The sequence below is a fragment of the Hyperolius riggenbachi genome, chromosome 2, assembly GCF_040937935.1.
Source record: "Hyperolius riggenbachi isolate aHypRig1 chromosome 2, aHypRig1.pri, whole genome shotgun sequence".
Classification (NCBI taxonomy): domain Eukaryota; kingdom Metazoa; phylum Chordata; class Amphibia; order Anura; family Hyperoliidae; genus Hyperolius; species Hyperolius riggenbachi.
In genome coordinates, this window is record NC_090647.1 from 254,675,985 (window position 1) to 254,695,104 (window position 19,120).

At 44.6% G+C, this 19,120-nt stretch overlaps 1 protein-coding gene across 1 annotated transcript in view; it reads left to right on the forward strand.

Annotated features, from left to right (window-relative positions):
- The window catches only part of LOC137544945 (uncharacterized), a 648,464-nt gene that overhangs the window by 405,213 nt on the left and 224,131 nt on the right, over positions 1–19,120 (forward strand). The window contains exon 80 of the mRNA XM_068266042.1: positions 1,588–1,702. Within this exon, the coding sequence (XP_068122143.1) occupies positions 1,588–1,702 (115 nt within the window). The remainder of the gene's footprint in view (positions 1–1,587; positions 1,703–19,120) is intronic.

The window sequence follows — 19,120 nt, forward strand, 5'->3', positions numbered from 1 at the left end:
AATATGTATTCCCTGTGCTGCATCTTCTGTGCTGGAGGATTATTGATTGCACCTACAGTACACATGCCTGCACTTCCACACAGCAAGAATAATGATTACCATTTTATTTAAAGTGTTTCAAGACAAGCTGACTTTGCCTCATGCGGGGAATTTTCTCCCTAGAGTTTAAAGTGAAACATGTTTTTGTTCATAATCTTAAATGATCATAATATGTGTCTATTAATAAAGAAAACCTTCTCCTTTATACTGGTATATTCTGTTATTCTGTTATTAAATGCAGTATGCCATAATCCACCAATAATTTTTTTCTTGCATAATACAAATGTGTGTGTATATATATATATATATATATATATATATATATATATATATATATATATATATATCATATTTTTATATTGCTGGAATTTTTTTTGCAGTGTTCTATGGCAGAGACTGGCCGAGCCTCTACATATCCAACTTAATTACCTAAGGCTGGGGATTGCAAACCGTGATCCTTCAGTTTAGTATTTTGCAGGAAACACAATACCCAGACAGGATTGCCCAGCCTGTTGAGTGCAGAGAAATCCAATCTCCTGTGGCTCTATACTAGGGATGAGCAAGAACATTCTAGCAACGAGCGAGATCATCCTGCAGTGTGTGTGAGAACTGTGTGTGTGAGGGCTAACTCACCTAAGCCACCACCTCCCTTCCAATGTGCTGTTCCATCTTCTTACACTTCTGCCTTTGAAGTGAAAGTTCCAGCTTGGAAGGCAGAAGTGTAAGGAGATGGAATGCAGCATAGAACACATAGGAAGGGAGGTAGTGGCTTAGGTGAGTTATCCCTTGTATGCACAGCTCTTGCTTTGAACATGCTGTAGGATGATCCCACTTTTAACGAGAATGGTCTCACTCATCCTTACTCTCTACACTGTACACTAAAATAGGGATTAATGCATGTATGTATATAAATAAATAAATACAATACATGCATGTACACATTTCCATATTCATCTCTGTGTATCACGCTGCTTTGGATGCAGCCTGCTGGCTTCATCTGACGGTAATATCCCACTTAAATTTGAATGTGGGGGACCTACCAAGGGGTGAGTAGTTGTAAATCCACTTCTTTACCCCACAAAGCACCCGTATCCCAGCTTTGCATTACACGGATCTTTCCTCCTCCTCTGCATCCCCTAAAGAGGAGTTGTAGGTAGTTGATTGGATTGTGGGAAGGAGGGTTAAGCTACTTTCTGGTCTTGCTCTTCAGGAGGGGGTGACCAATAATGCATCCGCATCCATGGGAATAAATTAAAGGTATACATTTATGATTTTTACTCATTAATGACATTAATGACATACATTAACACATTGAAAAAAAATACATATTTAAGGAACTAAAACACAAATGGTTCTAAGAGCATTTTATTAATAAATCCAGCATCATAATCTGCATTGCATTCAATAAAAAATGCACAATGATCATTCTTGTGAACAAATGCTATAAGCTAAGAAGTTTTGTAAAGACATAATTACGTGTCATTTAAAAAAAAATCACACCTCAGTAGAATTCAATCTATATCCACTTTATACACTTTTTGCCTTCAGGTAAATGAAGCACATCGTGAAGATTCTTCCCAGGTAGCCCCTCCTCTAAGGAATAATAAATCTGACCAACAAGGGGAAGTAGCAGCGATCCAAGAGGCTACACAAGAAACTGAAGGTACTTAAAAAAAGTAACAGTAAAACATAGACTGTTAAAGCGGACCTGAACTCAGAACTGCTTAATAACCTTTAATGAAAATAATTTCTTTGTTACAGCCCACAGAACTCCTGCAATAAATCTGCAGTGTGTGTACTTCCAGCTTTCATGGAAGCAGGCAAAGGGTTAACATCCTGTGTTTACAAATTAGCTGAGGCTGTTGAGAGCTGCAGAGATTCCTATGCTGATACATCAAACTACTATTGTGATTACTTGCAGCTGAGGGGGAATTAGACAGGCTCTTCATTCTAAACACAGAGTGCATTAATCTGTGTTTTCCTTGTATCCCGTGCATAAGTACAGGTCTACTTTAAATATTAATCCTTAGAGGGAAGCTATGTTTTCTTTTACTTTAGCAGTGAAGCTATAAAGGTTTGTTTTCACTTCCCCGAATCTGGTTTGCCCTGCAAAAGTTTGCCCTTTCATTACACTTCTGATAGATCTCTTTTAAAATGGACCTGTTAATAACTATGACACACTTGCTCAATCATATCAAAGTGCATGCAGCCACGTATACTGACTTTAATAAATAGCTCCTGCTCCCCCATATTTGAATTAGCTGCACAGTGGTCCAGTGGTTCCCAAACTGAATACTGTGAGATCAGTCGGCCTTTGGGGGTGGCTAGTGGGGCAATCGCCCCAGGCCCCGCGCCTGAAGAGGCCCTGCACCCTCTGCGGCGGTGGGGAGAGCAGGCATCGTTGTTAAAACTCACATTTCTTCCGCTGATCATCGCAGCTTCCATCTCCTCCTCTCCCAGCATCTGACTTATTGGTAACAGCGCCCCCTGTGATGACGTGACCGCATGTCACCACAGGGGGGCGCTGTTACCAATACACAGATCCCGGGACAGGAAGGAGATGGAGGCTGTGATGATCGGCAGAAGAAATGTGAGTTTTAACTTCAATGCCCGCTCTCCCCACCCCTGCAGCCACTTGCCAATCTTACTCAAGGAACCTACCTACCTAACCTGTACTGCAGGGCATCTAATCTATACTGCAGGGCATCCATCTATCTATCTAATCTATACTGCGGGGCACCTACCTATCTAATCTATACTGCAGGCACCTATCTAATCTATACTGGGGGCACCTATCTAATCTATACTGCGGGCACCTATCTAATCCGTACTGCAGGCACCTATCTAATCTATACTGCAGGGCACCTACCTATCTAATCTATTCTGCAGGCACCTATCTAATCTATAAATAATAATAATTGTGAAATTCAAATGCAGCGTGTATGTTGTGCAGGTACCAGCACTGGTGAAGAAAAACCGAGAAACCAAAAAGGAAGAAACCACTAACCAGTATATGCTGCTCAAAAAACTGCACTTTATTGACACGATAATTTGGTATAAAAAATATACACACTTAAATGCAGAAATATGTCAGAAGTATCTGCCATAAAAGTATCATTGCTGTGCAATGTAAAGTGCTGCTGCTGTATAAGACAGCGTGGAAGGACCCCCAGAGAATAGCATATATTATTCAGATATCCCACTACATAGGTCCATCAAAATAGACCAAGGCATTAATCTTTGGCGATGCTAGTACTGCAGACATGTGAGGAGACCTGAGAAGGTACTATATAAGGTCATAACCACTCACTGTAACGCAAAACTGGCAGAACCAAATTCGCTCTTAAATTGATTAAACCAAATAGCTGCCTGACAGCTGTGCCTTGGTGATGCCTGTATCCATATCCGTGAGGAGACCTATTAAAGGTATACAAAAAGGTCATAACCACTCACAGAGGGCATAAACAGGCATGACCAATGTGATCAAATAATTAAACCGCCGCCATTATTACATGTGGAAACCTGCAAAAGCCAGCCAGCCAACCCGTTACCAGCCGTTACTAACCGCTTCAAACCGCTATATTGCGGCAACCTATGTATTCCGCACAAAGTCCGGACGCCAGATAATATGAGTGCCAGTGTATTTGCATCAGCTTAAAGCTACTCTGTGTACTACGCAGCATGCTGAGGCCTAGTGCCAGCCGCTTACTGTGATACCTGCTGCTAAATTGCACCACAGTCTGTGTATGGAAAAAAGACACAATTGCACAGAGATCAAGCAACAAGCCGTCTTTAGCGGCATCTACAGCTGTTTTGTTCTACAGCCCACGGATAAGTGTTCCATCATTCTCCTGGAACAGTGCATGGTTCAGAGGCCGAAATGTATGCTATCTAGTCACTGTGTTGGATGTATGGGCTGCCTTGTGATCTTAGTGCAGCATGTGTGCCCGGGAGGACTTTGCTTCAATACAGCTCCAATGAACATTGTTATATCATCTGAATGCAATACATGTGACGGCAAACTACATCTATACCTCTATATGAGACTTTGAGCACTATAAATCTGCGCATCACAGTAACTGCTGGCTTGTGCATTTCTCCTAGGAAGGAATAATTTATCCATTGCCATATACAATGCCTGTTTGTATGGAGTTGATACCTAACATACATTGCAGATTTCCGGCAAGACAAGAAAATATTTCCCTGGTTGGCGATATTTAGGCTGTTTTTTCAGTGACTATTTTTGTCCTATTAGGCTTGATACTTTACAGCGGATTGTGGCTTCCATCTTTGATATTTAACTGTTGGCTCCTATATATTCAGTGAATAGATATTTTATTTGACCATATTGGTAGCCCTTATTATCCTGTGAGAGTCGTTTATATATACCAGTGGATATCCCAATCTTACTGGTCCCTCAATAATTTAAGGATTGGTGCTTCTAAGGTGTCCCACTATGGATTATTATGACACAGGCTATTATACCTAAAACTATATCATCATATTGACCGGTGGTTTAATTATTTGATCACATTGGTCATGCCTGTTTTGTGCCCTCTGTGAGTGGTTATGACCTTTTTGTATACCTTTAATAGGTCTCCTCACGGATATGGATACAGGCATCACCAAGGCACAGCTGTCAGGCAGCTATTTGGTTTAATCAATTTAAGAGCGAATTTGGCTATGCCAGTTTTGCGTTACAGTGAGTGGTTGTGACCTTATATAGTACCTTCTCAGGTCTCCTCACATGTCTGCAGTACTGGCATCGCCAAAGATTAATGCCTTGGTCTATTTTGATGGACCTATGTAGTGGGATATCTGAATAATATATGCTATTCTCTGGGGGTCCTTCCACGCTGTCTTATACAGCAGCAGCACTTTACATTGCACAGCAATGATACTTTTATGGCAGATACTTCTGACATATTTCTGCATTTAAGTGTGTATATTTTTTATACCAAATTATCGTGTCAATAAAGTGCAGTTTTTTGAGCAGCATATACTGGTTAGTGGTTTCTTCCTTTTTGGTTTCTCAACCTATCTAATCTATACTGCGGGCACCTATCTAATTTATACTGCGGGGCACCTACCTATCTAATCTATACTGCAGGGCACCTATCTAATCTATATTGCGGGCACCTACCTATCTAATCTATACTGCGGGCACCTATCTAATCTATACTGCTGGCACCTATCTAATCTATACTGCGGGCACCTACCTAATCTATACTGCAGGGGCACCTACTTATCTAATATATACTGCAGGCACCTATCTAATCTATATTGCGGGCACCTACCTAATCTATACTGCGGGGCACCTACCTATCTAATCTATACTGCAGGCACCTATCTAATCTATACTGTGTGGCACCTACCTATCTAATCTGTACTGCAGGCACCTATAATCTATACTGCAGTCACCTATAATCTATACTGAAGTCACCTATCCAATCTATACTGCAGAGCACCTACCTATCTAATCTGTACTGCAGGCACCTATCATCTATACTGCCGGGCACCTACCTTACTAATCTATACTGCGGGGCACCTACCTATCTAACCTGTACTGCAGGCACCTACCTATCTAAACTATACTGCGGGGCACCTACCTATCTAACCTATACAGAGTGTACGTTTCCAAAGTGTTTGTGTGTGTGTTTCCAAAGTGTGTGTGTGTTTCCAAAGTGTGTGTGTGTGTTTCCAAAGTGTGTGTGTGTGTGTTTTCAAAGTGTGTGTGTGTGTGTGTGTGTGTGTGTGTTTTCAAAGTGTGTGTGTGTGTGTGTGTGTGTGTGTGTGTGTGTGTGTGTGTGTGTGTGTGTGTGTGTGTGTGAGAGAGATATGTCTCTAGGCATATTACTTTCGCCCCAGGCCCTGCATACTCAAAGGCCGCCTCTGTGTAAGATAATTATGTCACAGTACGAATTACGTAACATTTGACCATTACACATAACTCTGCTTTCTATGTTAAGTACTTATCCAGTAAATACATGGAATTATGGTTGCAGATAATATTCAAATTAGTAGAAAGAAAAATGTCTTCTGTCTGAGGTTAGGTAGCCATTTTATAAGAGCCTGTTTCTTTCATGGCTTCACCTCACTTCACCTCAGAATCATAGAGAGTATCATAATGTATTTTCTGATGTTAAGCACTGAAGCAGGTTACACTACCAGTATAATACGAGCCTGAGCCAAACAGCCAGAACAGCAAGACAGGACAGACAGCAAATAAATTAATGTTGACCCATATGTAAGCCAGATCTAATAGGCCAAGTCAAATCAAACCATCAACTTATCAACAGTTAGCCAGTGAACACACCACCTCCAGTGTTATTAAAATGTGGACATTTTTCTGTATTCATAATGTATGTGTAAGGATTCCTCCTGTGGCGTGTTCTGTCCGTTGCGGTGGAGCTGCAAACGGACACTTCTGGCTTGTGCATTCGCAATGAGTCACATTGTAATTTGCAATTGCTCTGCAGTTCTGGGCAGCTCAGGATGCTGTCATCATTCCACCAATTTCTTACTACAGCTGAGCTGTGACCAGATAGCCCTGGATTTCCTGCAGGCATGTTGTTACATAATACTGCATGTATTTTCTATGGGAGTCCTTTGCATTCACAACCAACTAGCAAATGGTAATCAAGCCAGCTCAGGATTGAATGATTACCATTCAGCTGTGTGGAGATTTGCATGCTTGCATTCATTGGTCGATGCCGGCATAAAAGGCTGTCTCCCCTTTTAGACCTCGCCCATTAGAGCAATCACTATGCTGGTCTGCTGGGCACTGTGCTACTCTGTATAGTTCTGTTATTGTAGTTCAATGAGACTTTATTACTTGAGCTTTAGCTAGTTCTTGATAAATATATATGCAGACTTGCTAATATATATTTATCCATTAGTTGAGCCGTTTATTATTTTTCTGTATTATTGTTTATTGCCTAGTTTTCATGCCTGATGGATGTTCATTGCATCCGCAGTGGGTCAGTGAAGTCCATTATCCTTATAGCTTAAATTCTGCCATCACCACGTTGGTGACTGGTAGTATTCCTGCTACTCTAGTTCTGGGAACATAACTATAGGCTGCGGTTGCTATTAGGTATGTTCTTTCCAGTAGTTTTGTCTGTGTGGATGCTTGCTAATACTAACTGAATCTTGTATCCAAACTACTAGCCAATCACTAGTGGTAGCTGATTGGCTAATGACTCAGGTGCCCACCTCACCAGCTTGGTGCCATATACTGCAATTAGCATGGCAGTATATTGAAGTGCCTCACTTAACTGGTGTCCTATTTCACCTGCTTCATGGGCAGCTCCTCCCTGACATCCTCATGTGGTTAATGGATGGGGTGGAGTTTGGACTGCTCACAGGCTGCTTTTCCATGCAACAGAATAGCACCTGTCATAGCACAAGAAGACAGTTAAGCAAACCCAGAATTCCATGCAATGAAAAATCAATAATGCAAAAATAGCTTATGTGCAATGCACAAAACACTTTGCATAGCACATTAAGATATATTCCATATAATGTGCATAAAAAAACCTACAATCCTGAACTATGTTTGTAAAAATGAGAGAACACGATCTCAGCCAGCCCGAGTTAGTGTATATTTATCTACTGGGAGAACATTTTATACTCTCTGAGTCACCAGCAAAATTTAGGCAGTTACATCCAAATAAATAATTATCCAGTAGATTCAACATAAGAGTGTTTAAACTGAAAATTAATTCTGATATACAGTCACTCAAAGGAACATCATGGATATAATTATGCACATGATAGAAAATGCCGCTAGAAGATCATGTTCAAGCTGAGTTAATGGTGTGCAGCTGCTGACCACTTCTCCGTTCTATGTAATGAACCATTGTATTTGCCCTGGAGACACACTACCCAGTGCTTAGGAATAAGCTAGCAGAAAAAAAGCTGAACAAAGCTGCTCTGGCAAATAGTACAGGCTGGCACTGCACATACATATGACCATTAGTGTGTCAAATCCATATATCTGATGGACCATGTCTGATAATCCAAGTCTGGAGTCTTTCTAGGTCCATTTACTTGCAATTTAAATGATCTATATTAACTGGTTAAAGCCTGATTTTCTACCAAGGTTTTATTTTATACAAACACTAATGGAGGCACCCTTGATGATATGCTACTATGGATGGTTATATAGATGAGAAGAGTAATATCTTACTGTCACAGGAGCCCTTGTGGCTGACCGCACTTAGCCTTCTAAACGGTGCCAGCGCACAGATCGTGCGAACTCTGGTCGCAGTCAATGCGCAGGAACCGTTAAGAATTAGCCGCAGACAACTCAGAAGGGAGCCTGTGAGACACGGGTAATTACAACGTCACCTACTGGTTCAGAGTAAACTGCCACCACCGCGGTTACTATGGGACCGTGGGGCCCACTAACTGACTGACTAATCCTGCGAATAAAACGGTTAAACACACGATATTCTGTCTAGCCAACAACAAACAAACAGTAGCGTATCTTCAGAGACCCGGGATCATTTCTGTGTGTGCTGATAAGCAGGGTAGCGAAACAGTGAATGACTTGGGGAAAGTCGTTTATTCACGCAATATAAATAATTAATATATACAGACAATTATGAAAAATCAACAATTATTAAAACAGTAATAGCCAGTATGAAAAATAAAAGAAGGGAGAAAAATACTTAGTTCCTGGAAAGATGTCCTTATTGTGGGAAGAATCATAAAGTCCTTGGTTTCAAAGTCCAGAGTTCAGAGTTCAGACCAGGTGGATACCAGCATATCCTCAAGCTGGCATCTGATGAGTGCAAGATGGTTCAGTGTGGAGGACACTGAGTTTGGCTCCTCTGCCATTCTTATGCCCCTGATTCAGTAGGAGGAAGTGAGGGCGGGCCCACACACCCCCTTAGAACATGAGATGAGTCCTGCCCTTGTCCTGGAGACCAGAAATCATGCCTTAACCATATATGGGCTCTATCTCACAGAACCGTACAGGTCAGGGCAGATTTACTAATATTTTCAGGTCTGCCTCGATGTACCCAGCAGTCTGATACCAAACATGAGGGGTGGGACCCCTGTGGTACCATTAGGGCACTGTTGAACTGCCTAACGGGCAGTCTTTACCTCAGAAGGTTCTGAAATGTTCTCAGAACCAACGCCAGGCAGGGCCCTACCTGCTCTGTTAGTTTGGAGGGTCTGCCAGCCTGGCAACACAGAAAATATGATACATATAGCAGTTTATGGAATATGAGAGACCCCTGGGATTTATACCAGGTCATTCCCAGGCAAAGGTTCTTTGAAGTTGGCAGCAGCAAGCCACATGTCGGCTCCCTGCTGGGAAAAGGAGTCGGAGTGTCTGAGTTTCCTCACTCTAAATTGGTTCTGTCATGGTGTTTGTCACCTTATACCTGATGGATGGGCCATCAGCACAGCTTGAAGCCAGGGACTCTCTGGGCCCAGGCTCATTAGCATATCAAAAGGGCCAACCAGCATTTAGGCTGGGGCTCTCTCTCTGCTGAGAAAAGACTGCAGCTGCCCCTACACACTCAACCCGGATTGTATCGATTTGAAGCGCAATCGATGCAGGAATCGAGTGCGATCGTTCTTTTCTTCACGGGCGGTTCCAGGACGCGCCTGCGTCCCTGCAATCGTCCGTGACAGCCCTCCCCCTTGTCCGTGGCTTAGCCACTCATCCGCAAGATGTGTGGCGGCGCCGCTAACCTGGCTGACGGGCCTCGAGTTGCCGGTACGGCGGGAAAACCTATTGGAGCCTGTGGCTCGGTTCCCCTGGACCGGTCGCGGTCTGCTACCCGCAGGGTTGACCCAACATGGACCGTTCTGGACAGGGCGTTTGCGCCACTGCAGTCGGACGTGGTGTCTGCCGAGACTGCTGACAACGGGCAGTGGGTTGGTTAGGTCAACAGCGAGCCCACGCAGGGTTCCCCTGCTGAGTGGCTGTGGACCTAAGGGAACCCCGCGGGAATCCCTGGACCTTCCCAGCTCCTGACAGACGGCACATGCCCTGCAGTAGTTGGCTACATCCCTGTTCATCCGGGGCCAATAAAACTGTTTCCGAATACCGGCGAGTGTCTTGCGGACACCCGAGTGCCCTGTCAGAGGATTACCATGTGCGGATTTCAGCACATGTCCCCTGAACGCACTCGGGACCACAAGCCACTTGGTATCCGCGTGGGATCTACCTGTAGGGGGCTGTACAGACTCACTGTACAGTCTCCCACCTTCCCAGTACACCTTGAAAGCGGCCCCGTCTGCGAGGGGCTCAGCGGCTTGCTGCCTGAGCACCTCCAGGCTTGGGTCACTTTGTAGTGCGGCTGAGAATATGGCGCTGTCAGTTTCAGCCAACTGGCTCATGTCACACGAGGCCAGCGGCTGAAAGGTCTCATCCCTGCGGTCAGAGGAGGGGGAGGAGGCCGGAACCCCCTCCACCTGTTCTGAGCTCGGGTTCTGAGCAGTGCAGCTGCGCGGTACTGCTAGCACAGGTACACTGTCAGAATGGCACAGACGGGCATTACTCAAATCATCATTGCATGCAGTAATGACATTGACAGGTATAGACATTTTTTCATTACAGACAGGTTGTACAAGAAACTCAGGTACAGTTACAGCATCATCACAACAGACAGCCTGTACATCAAACTCAGGTGCCTTTGAAGCAGGCACTATTGAACCTGGTACCCTTGAACTGGGCACATTCAACCCACCTCCCCCTGGTGCTCCCCCAAGGGTATAAAGTACCTGGTGGTGGGTGGAGAGTCCATCTCCTTCCGTGAGCGACAAGGCGGTCGTGGCAGGTTCATAGTAGGACACAAGCTTGCCCAAATCAGTCCCCAGCAACACAGGGACTGGGAGATCCTTCATAACCCCAACAACCCTTTCGTGGACCCCTCCCACTCCCCAATCCAGCTTCACTCTTGCGTGGGCTATGTGGAAAAGGGTGCCCTCTACTCCAGTAAGGGCAAGGGATCGGCTGGAGCTGATGCTCTCCTTTGGCACAAGATGTGAGTGAACTAACGTGATGTCAGCTCCGGTGTCTCGAAATCCGGTGACAACTTTGCCGTTCACGCTAACAAGTTGCTGCTGGTCGGTTCGGTCGCGGATTTCCTGTCCGCGTGCAAACAGGACAAAATCTGATGATCCAGGCTGTGGTTCGCTGGCGGGTTGCCTCTGCTGTGGGTGAGGTGCAGGTGATGCAGATGATCCAGGTGCTGGTGGTGTCTGTCTCCGCTCCGGACAGTCGAATTTCATGTGTCCGGGCTGGCGGCAGTAGTGACAGGTGACCTCTCCAGGCGCTGCAGGCCTGGGTGCAGCAGCTGCGCTGGGTGGCCTCTGTGGACGGACGGCTCACAGGGGCAGGAGGGTCTGCCGAGGTATTGGGCTGACCTCCTCTCCAGCTGGATGGGACAGTTCTGCGGGTATCAGCCACCCGGGTAGTTGCAAAAGTCTCAGCAAGGTCTGCAGCGACAGTGGCTGAAGCCGGCCTGCGTTCTAACACAAACTGTCGTACATCAGCAGGGCAAATGTTCAGAAATTGTTCGAGGACTATCAAGTCCTCCAGGATGCCATAAGACCCTTTGGTGAGGCCTAGCGTCCACTGGCGGAGTGTGGTGAGCAAGCTGCTGGCCACATCTCGGTACGAATCAGAAGACTTTTTCTGCCAGGCCCTAAACTTTTTCCGATAGGCTTCTGGCGTCAGCTGGTACTTAGTAATGATAGCGTCTTTTATAGCAGCATAATCATTATCCTTCTCCGCAGGCAATTCTGCGAAGGCATCAAGCGCTTTGTAGCGCAGCAAAGGTGTCAGATGTCTGGCCCACTGGTCTTGGGACAGACGATACTGACGGCATGCTTTTTCAAAAGACCGCAAAAACAAGTCAATGTCTGTGTCTTTTTCAATATTAGCAAACTTAAATTTTGCACTTACGGGTGCTGCAGCTCCTTCGGCAGGGAGGCTGGGCGGTGAACTCCGGCTGGCCTGTTGAACCTTTGCCATGTTGAGCTCATGCTGTCGTCTCTCCCGCGCCTCTGCGGCATCCCTCTCCGCGTGGCTTTCAGCAGCAGCAGCAGCAGCAGCAGCAGCTTGCCGCTCCCGTTCCTCCCGCATTTGGCGCTCTGTCCGCGCTTCTGCAGATTGGCGCTCCTCACGCATGTACTGCAGGTACTTGTCCAGGTCAGTGTCCATCAGCTTTTGTAATGCCTGCTGCATTAGCGGATCAGTACAAACGGACAGTCCAGTACTGGCCGGTTCCAGGCGAGTACTTTCAGAAACTCTGGGATTGGGGTCCATACTGACAGTCTCTGGCGTAACTGTTGCAACAGGGCCCGCAGGATGCTCAACCTCTGTACGCCTAGGATCTTCAGCCTCTGGTTCCCCTTGCCTTGAGTCAGATGGGGCAGCGTCTACCTCAGCAGACACATCCAGCTCCCGCGGTTGCTGGGTATCCCATTGAAACAAGTCATTTACCATGTCCTGTTTGTTCCTGCGGAGGGTGTCAATGCCCCGCAGCTGACAAAGATTTTCCAGGTCGGATACGGCCATGAGCTTGTAGTTCCCGGACATTTCCATGCCAAATAAAATAAAACTTTTGGGGAGGGGTACTGGCTACACAGTCTCTCTGTATATATAAAAAATATATTGCCTTCCAGCTACACCAACGAATTAGTTCGTTTCTCGATAGCGCTAGCGCTATCGCAGATACTTTCAGCACAACACAGGTCCCAACCGCTGCCTACCACTGTCACAGGAGCCCTTGTGGCTGACCGCACTTAGCCTTCTAAACGGTGCCAGCGCACAGATCGTGCGAACTCTGGTCGCAGTCAATGCGCAGGAACCGTTAAGAATTAGCCGCAGACAACTCAGAAGGGAGCCTGTGAGACACGGGTAATTACAACGTCACCTACTGGTTCAGAGTAAACTGCCACCACCGCGGTTACTATGGGACCGTGGGGCCCACTAACTGACTGACTAATCCTGCGAATAAAACGGTTAAACACACGATATTCTGTCTAGCCAACAACAAACAAACAGTAGCGTATCTTCAGAGACCCGGGATCATTTCTGTGTGTGCTGATAAGCAGGGTAGCGAAACAGTGAATGACTTGGGGAAAGTCGTTTATTCACGCAATATAAATAATTAATATATACAGACAATTATGAAAAATCAACAATTATTAAAACAGTAATAGCCAGTATGAAAAATAAAAGAAGGGAGAAAAATACTTAGTTCCTGGAAAGATGTCCTTATTGTGGGAAGAATCATAAAGTCCTTGGTTTCAAAGTCCAGAGTTCAGAGTTCAGACCAGGTGGATACCAGCATATCCTCAAGCTGGCATCTGATGAGTGCAAGATGGTTCAGTGTGGAGGACACTGAGTTTGGCTCCTCTGCCATTCTTATGCCCCTGATTCAGTAGGAGGAAGTGAGGGCGGGCCCACACACCCCCTTAGAACATGAGATGAGTCCTGCCCTTGTCCTGGAGACCAGAAATCATGCCTTAACCATATATGGGCTCTATCTCACAGAACCGTACAGGTCAGGGCAGGTTTACTAATATTTTCAGGTCTGCCTCGATGTACCCAGCAGTCTGATACCAAACATGAGGGGTGGGACCCCTGTGGTACCATTAGGGCACTGTTGAACTGCCTAACGGGCAGTCTTTACCTCAGAAGGTTCTGAAATGTTCTCAGAACCAACGCCAGGCAGGGCCCTACCTGCTCTGTTAGTTTGGAGGGTCTGCCAGCTTGGCAACACAGAAAATATGATACATATAGCAGTTTATGGAATATGAGAGACCCCTGGGATTTATACCAGGTCATTCCCAGGCAAAGGTTCTTTGAAGTTGGCAGCAGCAAGCCACATGTCGGCTCCCTGCTGGGAAAAGGAGTCGGAGTGTCTGAGTTTCCTCACTCTAAATTGGTTCTGTCATGGTGTTTGTCACCTTATACCTGATGGATGGGCCATCAGCACAGCTTGAAGCCAGGGACTCTCTGGGCCCAGGCTCATTAGCATATCAAAAGGGCCAACCAGCATTTAGGCTGGGGCTCTCTCTCTGCTGAGAAAAGACTGCAGCTGCCCCTACACACTCAACCCGGATTGTATCGATTTGAAGCGCAATCGATGCAGGAATCGAGTGCGATCGTTCTTTTCTTCACGGGCGGTTCCAGGACGCGCCTGCGTCCCCGCAATCGTCCGTGACACTTACCTTCTCAGAAGAACAATTCATTAGTTTATGGAAAAAGTATATTTATTAATGCACTATAGACAACATGTTTCACAAGTCTTGGCCAGCTTCTTCAGGTCAATACAAGTGCCTGAGACGTTTTTGGTTACAAACGCATTCTTCTGAGAAGGTAAGACATTACTCTTCTCATCTATATAGCCATCCACAGTAGCATTCATCATGGGTGCCTCCACCCGTGTTTTGTAGCATAGTTCATACCCCAAAGGGGTTCTTAGTCACAAGGACTTATTGATGTCCTCACCACTAATTCAGGAGAGTGACCAACCAGCATCTGCACCAGCCAACCTGGGATCACCGAGCAGGGACAGTTCTATTCCTGCAGGCTCAGACGGTGGTTGCAAATTTTGCAAACCACCCTTGTGAGTATAATACCTATACATGTATAACTTTGCCCCATTGTCCAATGAAACTGCACCATTGGGCTCCTGGTCTCTCTCATCCCAAAGATACTTAGAGGTTATGGGTAACTGACAAAGATCAAAAACCCCTTTTTGATTTGTACAAGTACTTAGTGAAGTTCAATCAAATATGTTTGATTTGTAAGCTGCAGTGCATCCATCTTGCACTTGGACAAGGACTCAGATCAGCTCATCTTATATCTAAAGACACCACTGGTTCCTCTATTAGTATACTATGAAGAATTATACAATAACACAGGACCCTGTAACACTATGGCTTGTATAACTATATGCACAGCCAACAGAATTACATAAATTGTGCACCAAAGCTGAAAGAGGAAGGATGCCCGATAGTTGGGCGTCATGTCTTTGCAATAAAAATACAAAAAAACTACTGCCAACACAAAAAAGGCCACATTGTAACCAGTCAAATTTGGGTGCATGCGGCAAGTGGGGCTAACTGGGCGCCACCATAAGCACCAATGCAAAATATCGGTAATTGGGTGCCTGAGCGGAAACTTGAGCACCCAGTAAATAGCGTGTACTGGTAAAGTGTCCGCTATATATCGGGCAACCAAATGCCAATATTTTTTTTGCTGCCGCGGATGTGATGCAACCATTGCAATGCGGCTAGTGGAAACAGGCCCTTAGATAGCTAGTGTGCGGGGTGTTAGGCATTAGGCAGGTAGTGTGTGTGCATGTGTGTGTGTGTGTGTGTGTGTGGGGGGGGGGGGTTTAAAGAGAAACTCCAACCAAGAATTGAACTTTTTCCCAATCAGTAGCTGATACCCCATTTTACATGAGAAAGACAATGATTTTCACAAACAGACCATCAGGGGGCGCTGTGTGACTGATTTTGTGCTGAAACCCCTCCCACAAGAGGCTCTGAATACCGCGGTACTGCTGGCAAACTGCCACAATGTAACAATGTTCAGAGACAGGAAATAGCTGTTATTAGCTGTCTCTAACAGACAGAGCAGCTAGAAACAGCTAAATAACCTGCCCACAGTAACAATGTCACCATGTAATAAATGTCAGAATGTGAATCTGGGAGAGGAAAGATTTTACAATGAGCAAACACTGACTAAATCATTTATACATAATTATGGTAAAAAATGAAGCACTTTTTTTACTACATTATTTTCACTGGAGTTCCTCTTTAAGGGTTAGGCATTAGGTAGGTCGTTTGTGCAGGAGGGGTTAAGGATTAGGCATCAGGGGGGATTGTTCTGTGTTAGAGTAGGGTTAGGTTTGGCCATAATAAAATATTGGTATTTAATACCGATTTTTTACACTTTTATAGTAAAAATTGGTATTTGATATCAATATTTTACTATCGCCATTACTGGGTGCCCAAATTTCCATGTGCCTTTATTGGATGTACGCTTTGCCTGAGACTAGCAGGTTTGTTACCAGCTGGAACCATCAGTGAGCAAGTAATTATATTAATGTGTAATGTCTTCTTGATGGCCAGGCACCAGTGCTCTATGATGTTATCATTTTCTTCAGCTAAAATGAATGTCCAAAGTGCTAATGTGGTTTAAGAGTTTCTTCTGCCTCTGACATATAGCTGGGTCTCCACAGAGTCCAAAAGGCAGTTTGAGATACAGAAATAAGATGAGAGGGATCTGCCAATATTCCATCATTAGATCTAGTTAGGTCTAAAGTAGTAATATACCTGGCTGGTCCCAATCACGGCTCATTGACTTTTGGCAATTTAACTTTGAAATTGCAGTGATCAGGCTTTGTCATCTGCACAGTAGCGCTGTTCCATTTGCTGTGTTGTCTTAGAATTACTCAACATTTGCTGTAAGTCATTTGCTACTACCTACCTATAATTCTAAAGTATCAGATTCAGCCAAACCTCTCCATGAGGGTCATGCCTGTTGATTTATGTACAGCCAGGCATCTCAGAGAACACATCTGAGTTTGGAAGAAGGAAATATTTTGCCTTTTGGGAGCACTCAGTCTGTTCCTTTTTTTTTGGGGGGGGGGATCCAATTTTCTCCTAAGTTTTCTCAGACTTGTTAGTTTGACTTTTATTAGGCAGTGTTTTCTCCAAAAGGCCAGTTTAGGTTTTTTTTGCATTTTAGTGGGAGAAAAAAAAATAGAAAAAATATATTAATTTTCAGGAAACAGGAAATGCTGTTGAAAACAAAGAAAGCCCTGAGAATCCCCTTAAAAAGATGGACTGGCCCAAAACCTGTCATCTGTCACATTTTTTAACTGCCTACTTTTTTCGCGAAAGAACTCCTTTAAACAATGAAATACTTTTTGATAAAATAAGAATAAAAACTAGTGGAGAATAATACATTCTTTCTTTTTTCTCTTTAAATATTTATTAAACCCTGGTAATACATGGGATGTTTTGTAATAATATGAGAAAATGTTACGAAAATGTATTTGATAATATTTTATCAGTATTTCCCTGGTGCTCCAAATATTCATGAAAGAAATTACTACGGTAGGTGCCAACTTGATTCTTTGCCAAATAGCTATTGCTGAACTGACACTTTCCAAAAATGTAAGGGATGACATAATGAAATGCCAAAATCAATGTAATACCAAGATTATTAGCTTCAGCTAGGAAGTCCCAAAGCAATGAACTTTCTATTGTTACAGTATGAAGACTGCATTGAGAAGTATATGATCAATCTTTGGACTTACTGTTGGGGATAGTTCAGATGGGCAGCTCAAAATCCCATTTGGACTAATTTAATAATGGGTTTAGAAAATGTGGTTTAACTGGGATCAAACTGTATAGAGATGAACATCCCCTGAATTGTAACTCTCATGCACGCATTTAGGATGATGGGATGTACATCAGCCATCAGGCTGTTATTTTCATGTTTTATCCAAAATTCTTGTATTCATTCTCTCTTTGGTTAAACAGGTTCAGCGAATTATTGGATGGTAGAAGCAGTAGAGTGTTGTACCGTTTTAGCATCAATAAAAGCAAAAGGTTTTTGGATCAGGATAATACCATTTATTGGCTAACTTAGAGATAAATAAAAAGTAAGCTTTCGGCTAATAATAAGCCTTCATCGGATTTGGTTCCTGCATATACTGACAAGATTTTAAAAACACAATGGTGTTTTTTAGTAATGGTAATTTCCAAGTGCCCCCCTGCGTTAGGCAACTTTACTGGTATTTAGTGAATCTGGCCCATTGTTACAGACTGGCATGCACTTCCCAGACAGTTTTCTATTGTGGCTGCACACACATATGAATGCTCAGATGTGTTGGGGAAATGCACATAAAGGTGTATTGCAAAGTGTGTACAAGCTCTTAAAGGTTCCTGAACAGCTTGGTTGGCCAGAAACCAATGCTCTGCCACACACTTGACTACTGTGCTGTAAATTCATCCAGTTGTAGGCATCCACATAGGCAGTTGTGGGCTTCAGCTGCTACGTGGTCAAGAACTGCACAGTGACTCTTCCGTGTCTTGTTTGGTGGGTGGTCAAACACCTGCTTAGATGGGCATACCACGGCCACACCACTCTTTTAAATTTGCCACTCGACAAATGCTGTTGACACCAGGAAGCAACTGCCTGGCTCTGTACAGGCAGAGAATCATTTTAGTCTCCCATGTAAACAAAGCCATGTCATGCACTAAAAATACAGAGCACTGAAATAGGGCAAAAAGACAAATCAAAGGCAAAAGCTTTAAAATCTCACATGTTTAATAGAATGCATTATGTTTTGCCTGTTTTTTCTAGACAGAGAACATTTATATTGCTATAAAGACAAAAAAAGGCAACAGTACCTGGCACCAAATATAGCAGGGCAGACACACCAGGGCTGGGACCAAGATGCAGAGCGTGCTCATCCAAGAAACTTTGCCATCCAATCAAATTGAAGAAAAAAGCGTGGCACCACTCCTTTTAAAAGTCCCTTTATTCCGGTGGGGGAGACAGCAGGTACATGCAGTGGGGGTATCAAGTGCCTGACAGCTGTTTCGCTGGTTTAAACCAGCTTCTTCAGAGGCAGTATGTACACAAGACACCATAAAAACGCTTCTTAAATATTGTAATGGAGGCCAGAAACACCCTCCCACCTCTCCGAGAAACAAGTACTCTGATTGGGTGCTGGGCGACACAAACCACCTCCTTACCTCTAAACCTGACAGACACCTGCGCTCAGCCAACCGCTGACATCGCCGCATTCTGTCTAGAGGAAGCTACGTCATCGGGGTAAGGTCGCCCAATCAGCTGGGAGTAGGGCGGGGGTTGTGGCTTCCCCCATTACGGCAAGAGAACGAGCAGCGTCAGCCAGCGTGGAGCGCATACCATACGGACTTCCGTATGATGAGGCGGAAACCTACCTAACTGAGTGTCTGGGACGGCTCTAGCCAATGGCGAGCGGCGAGTCTCCCCGCACACACAGTCCCAGCACTCTTACTGGTCATCGGTTACGCACTCCTCAAGCATGGATAC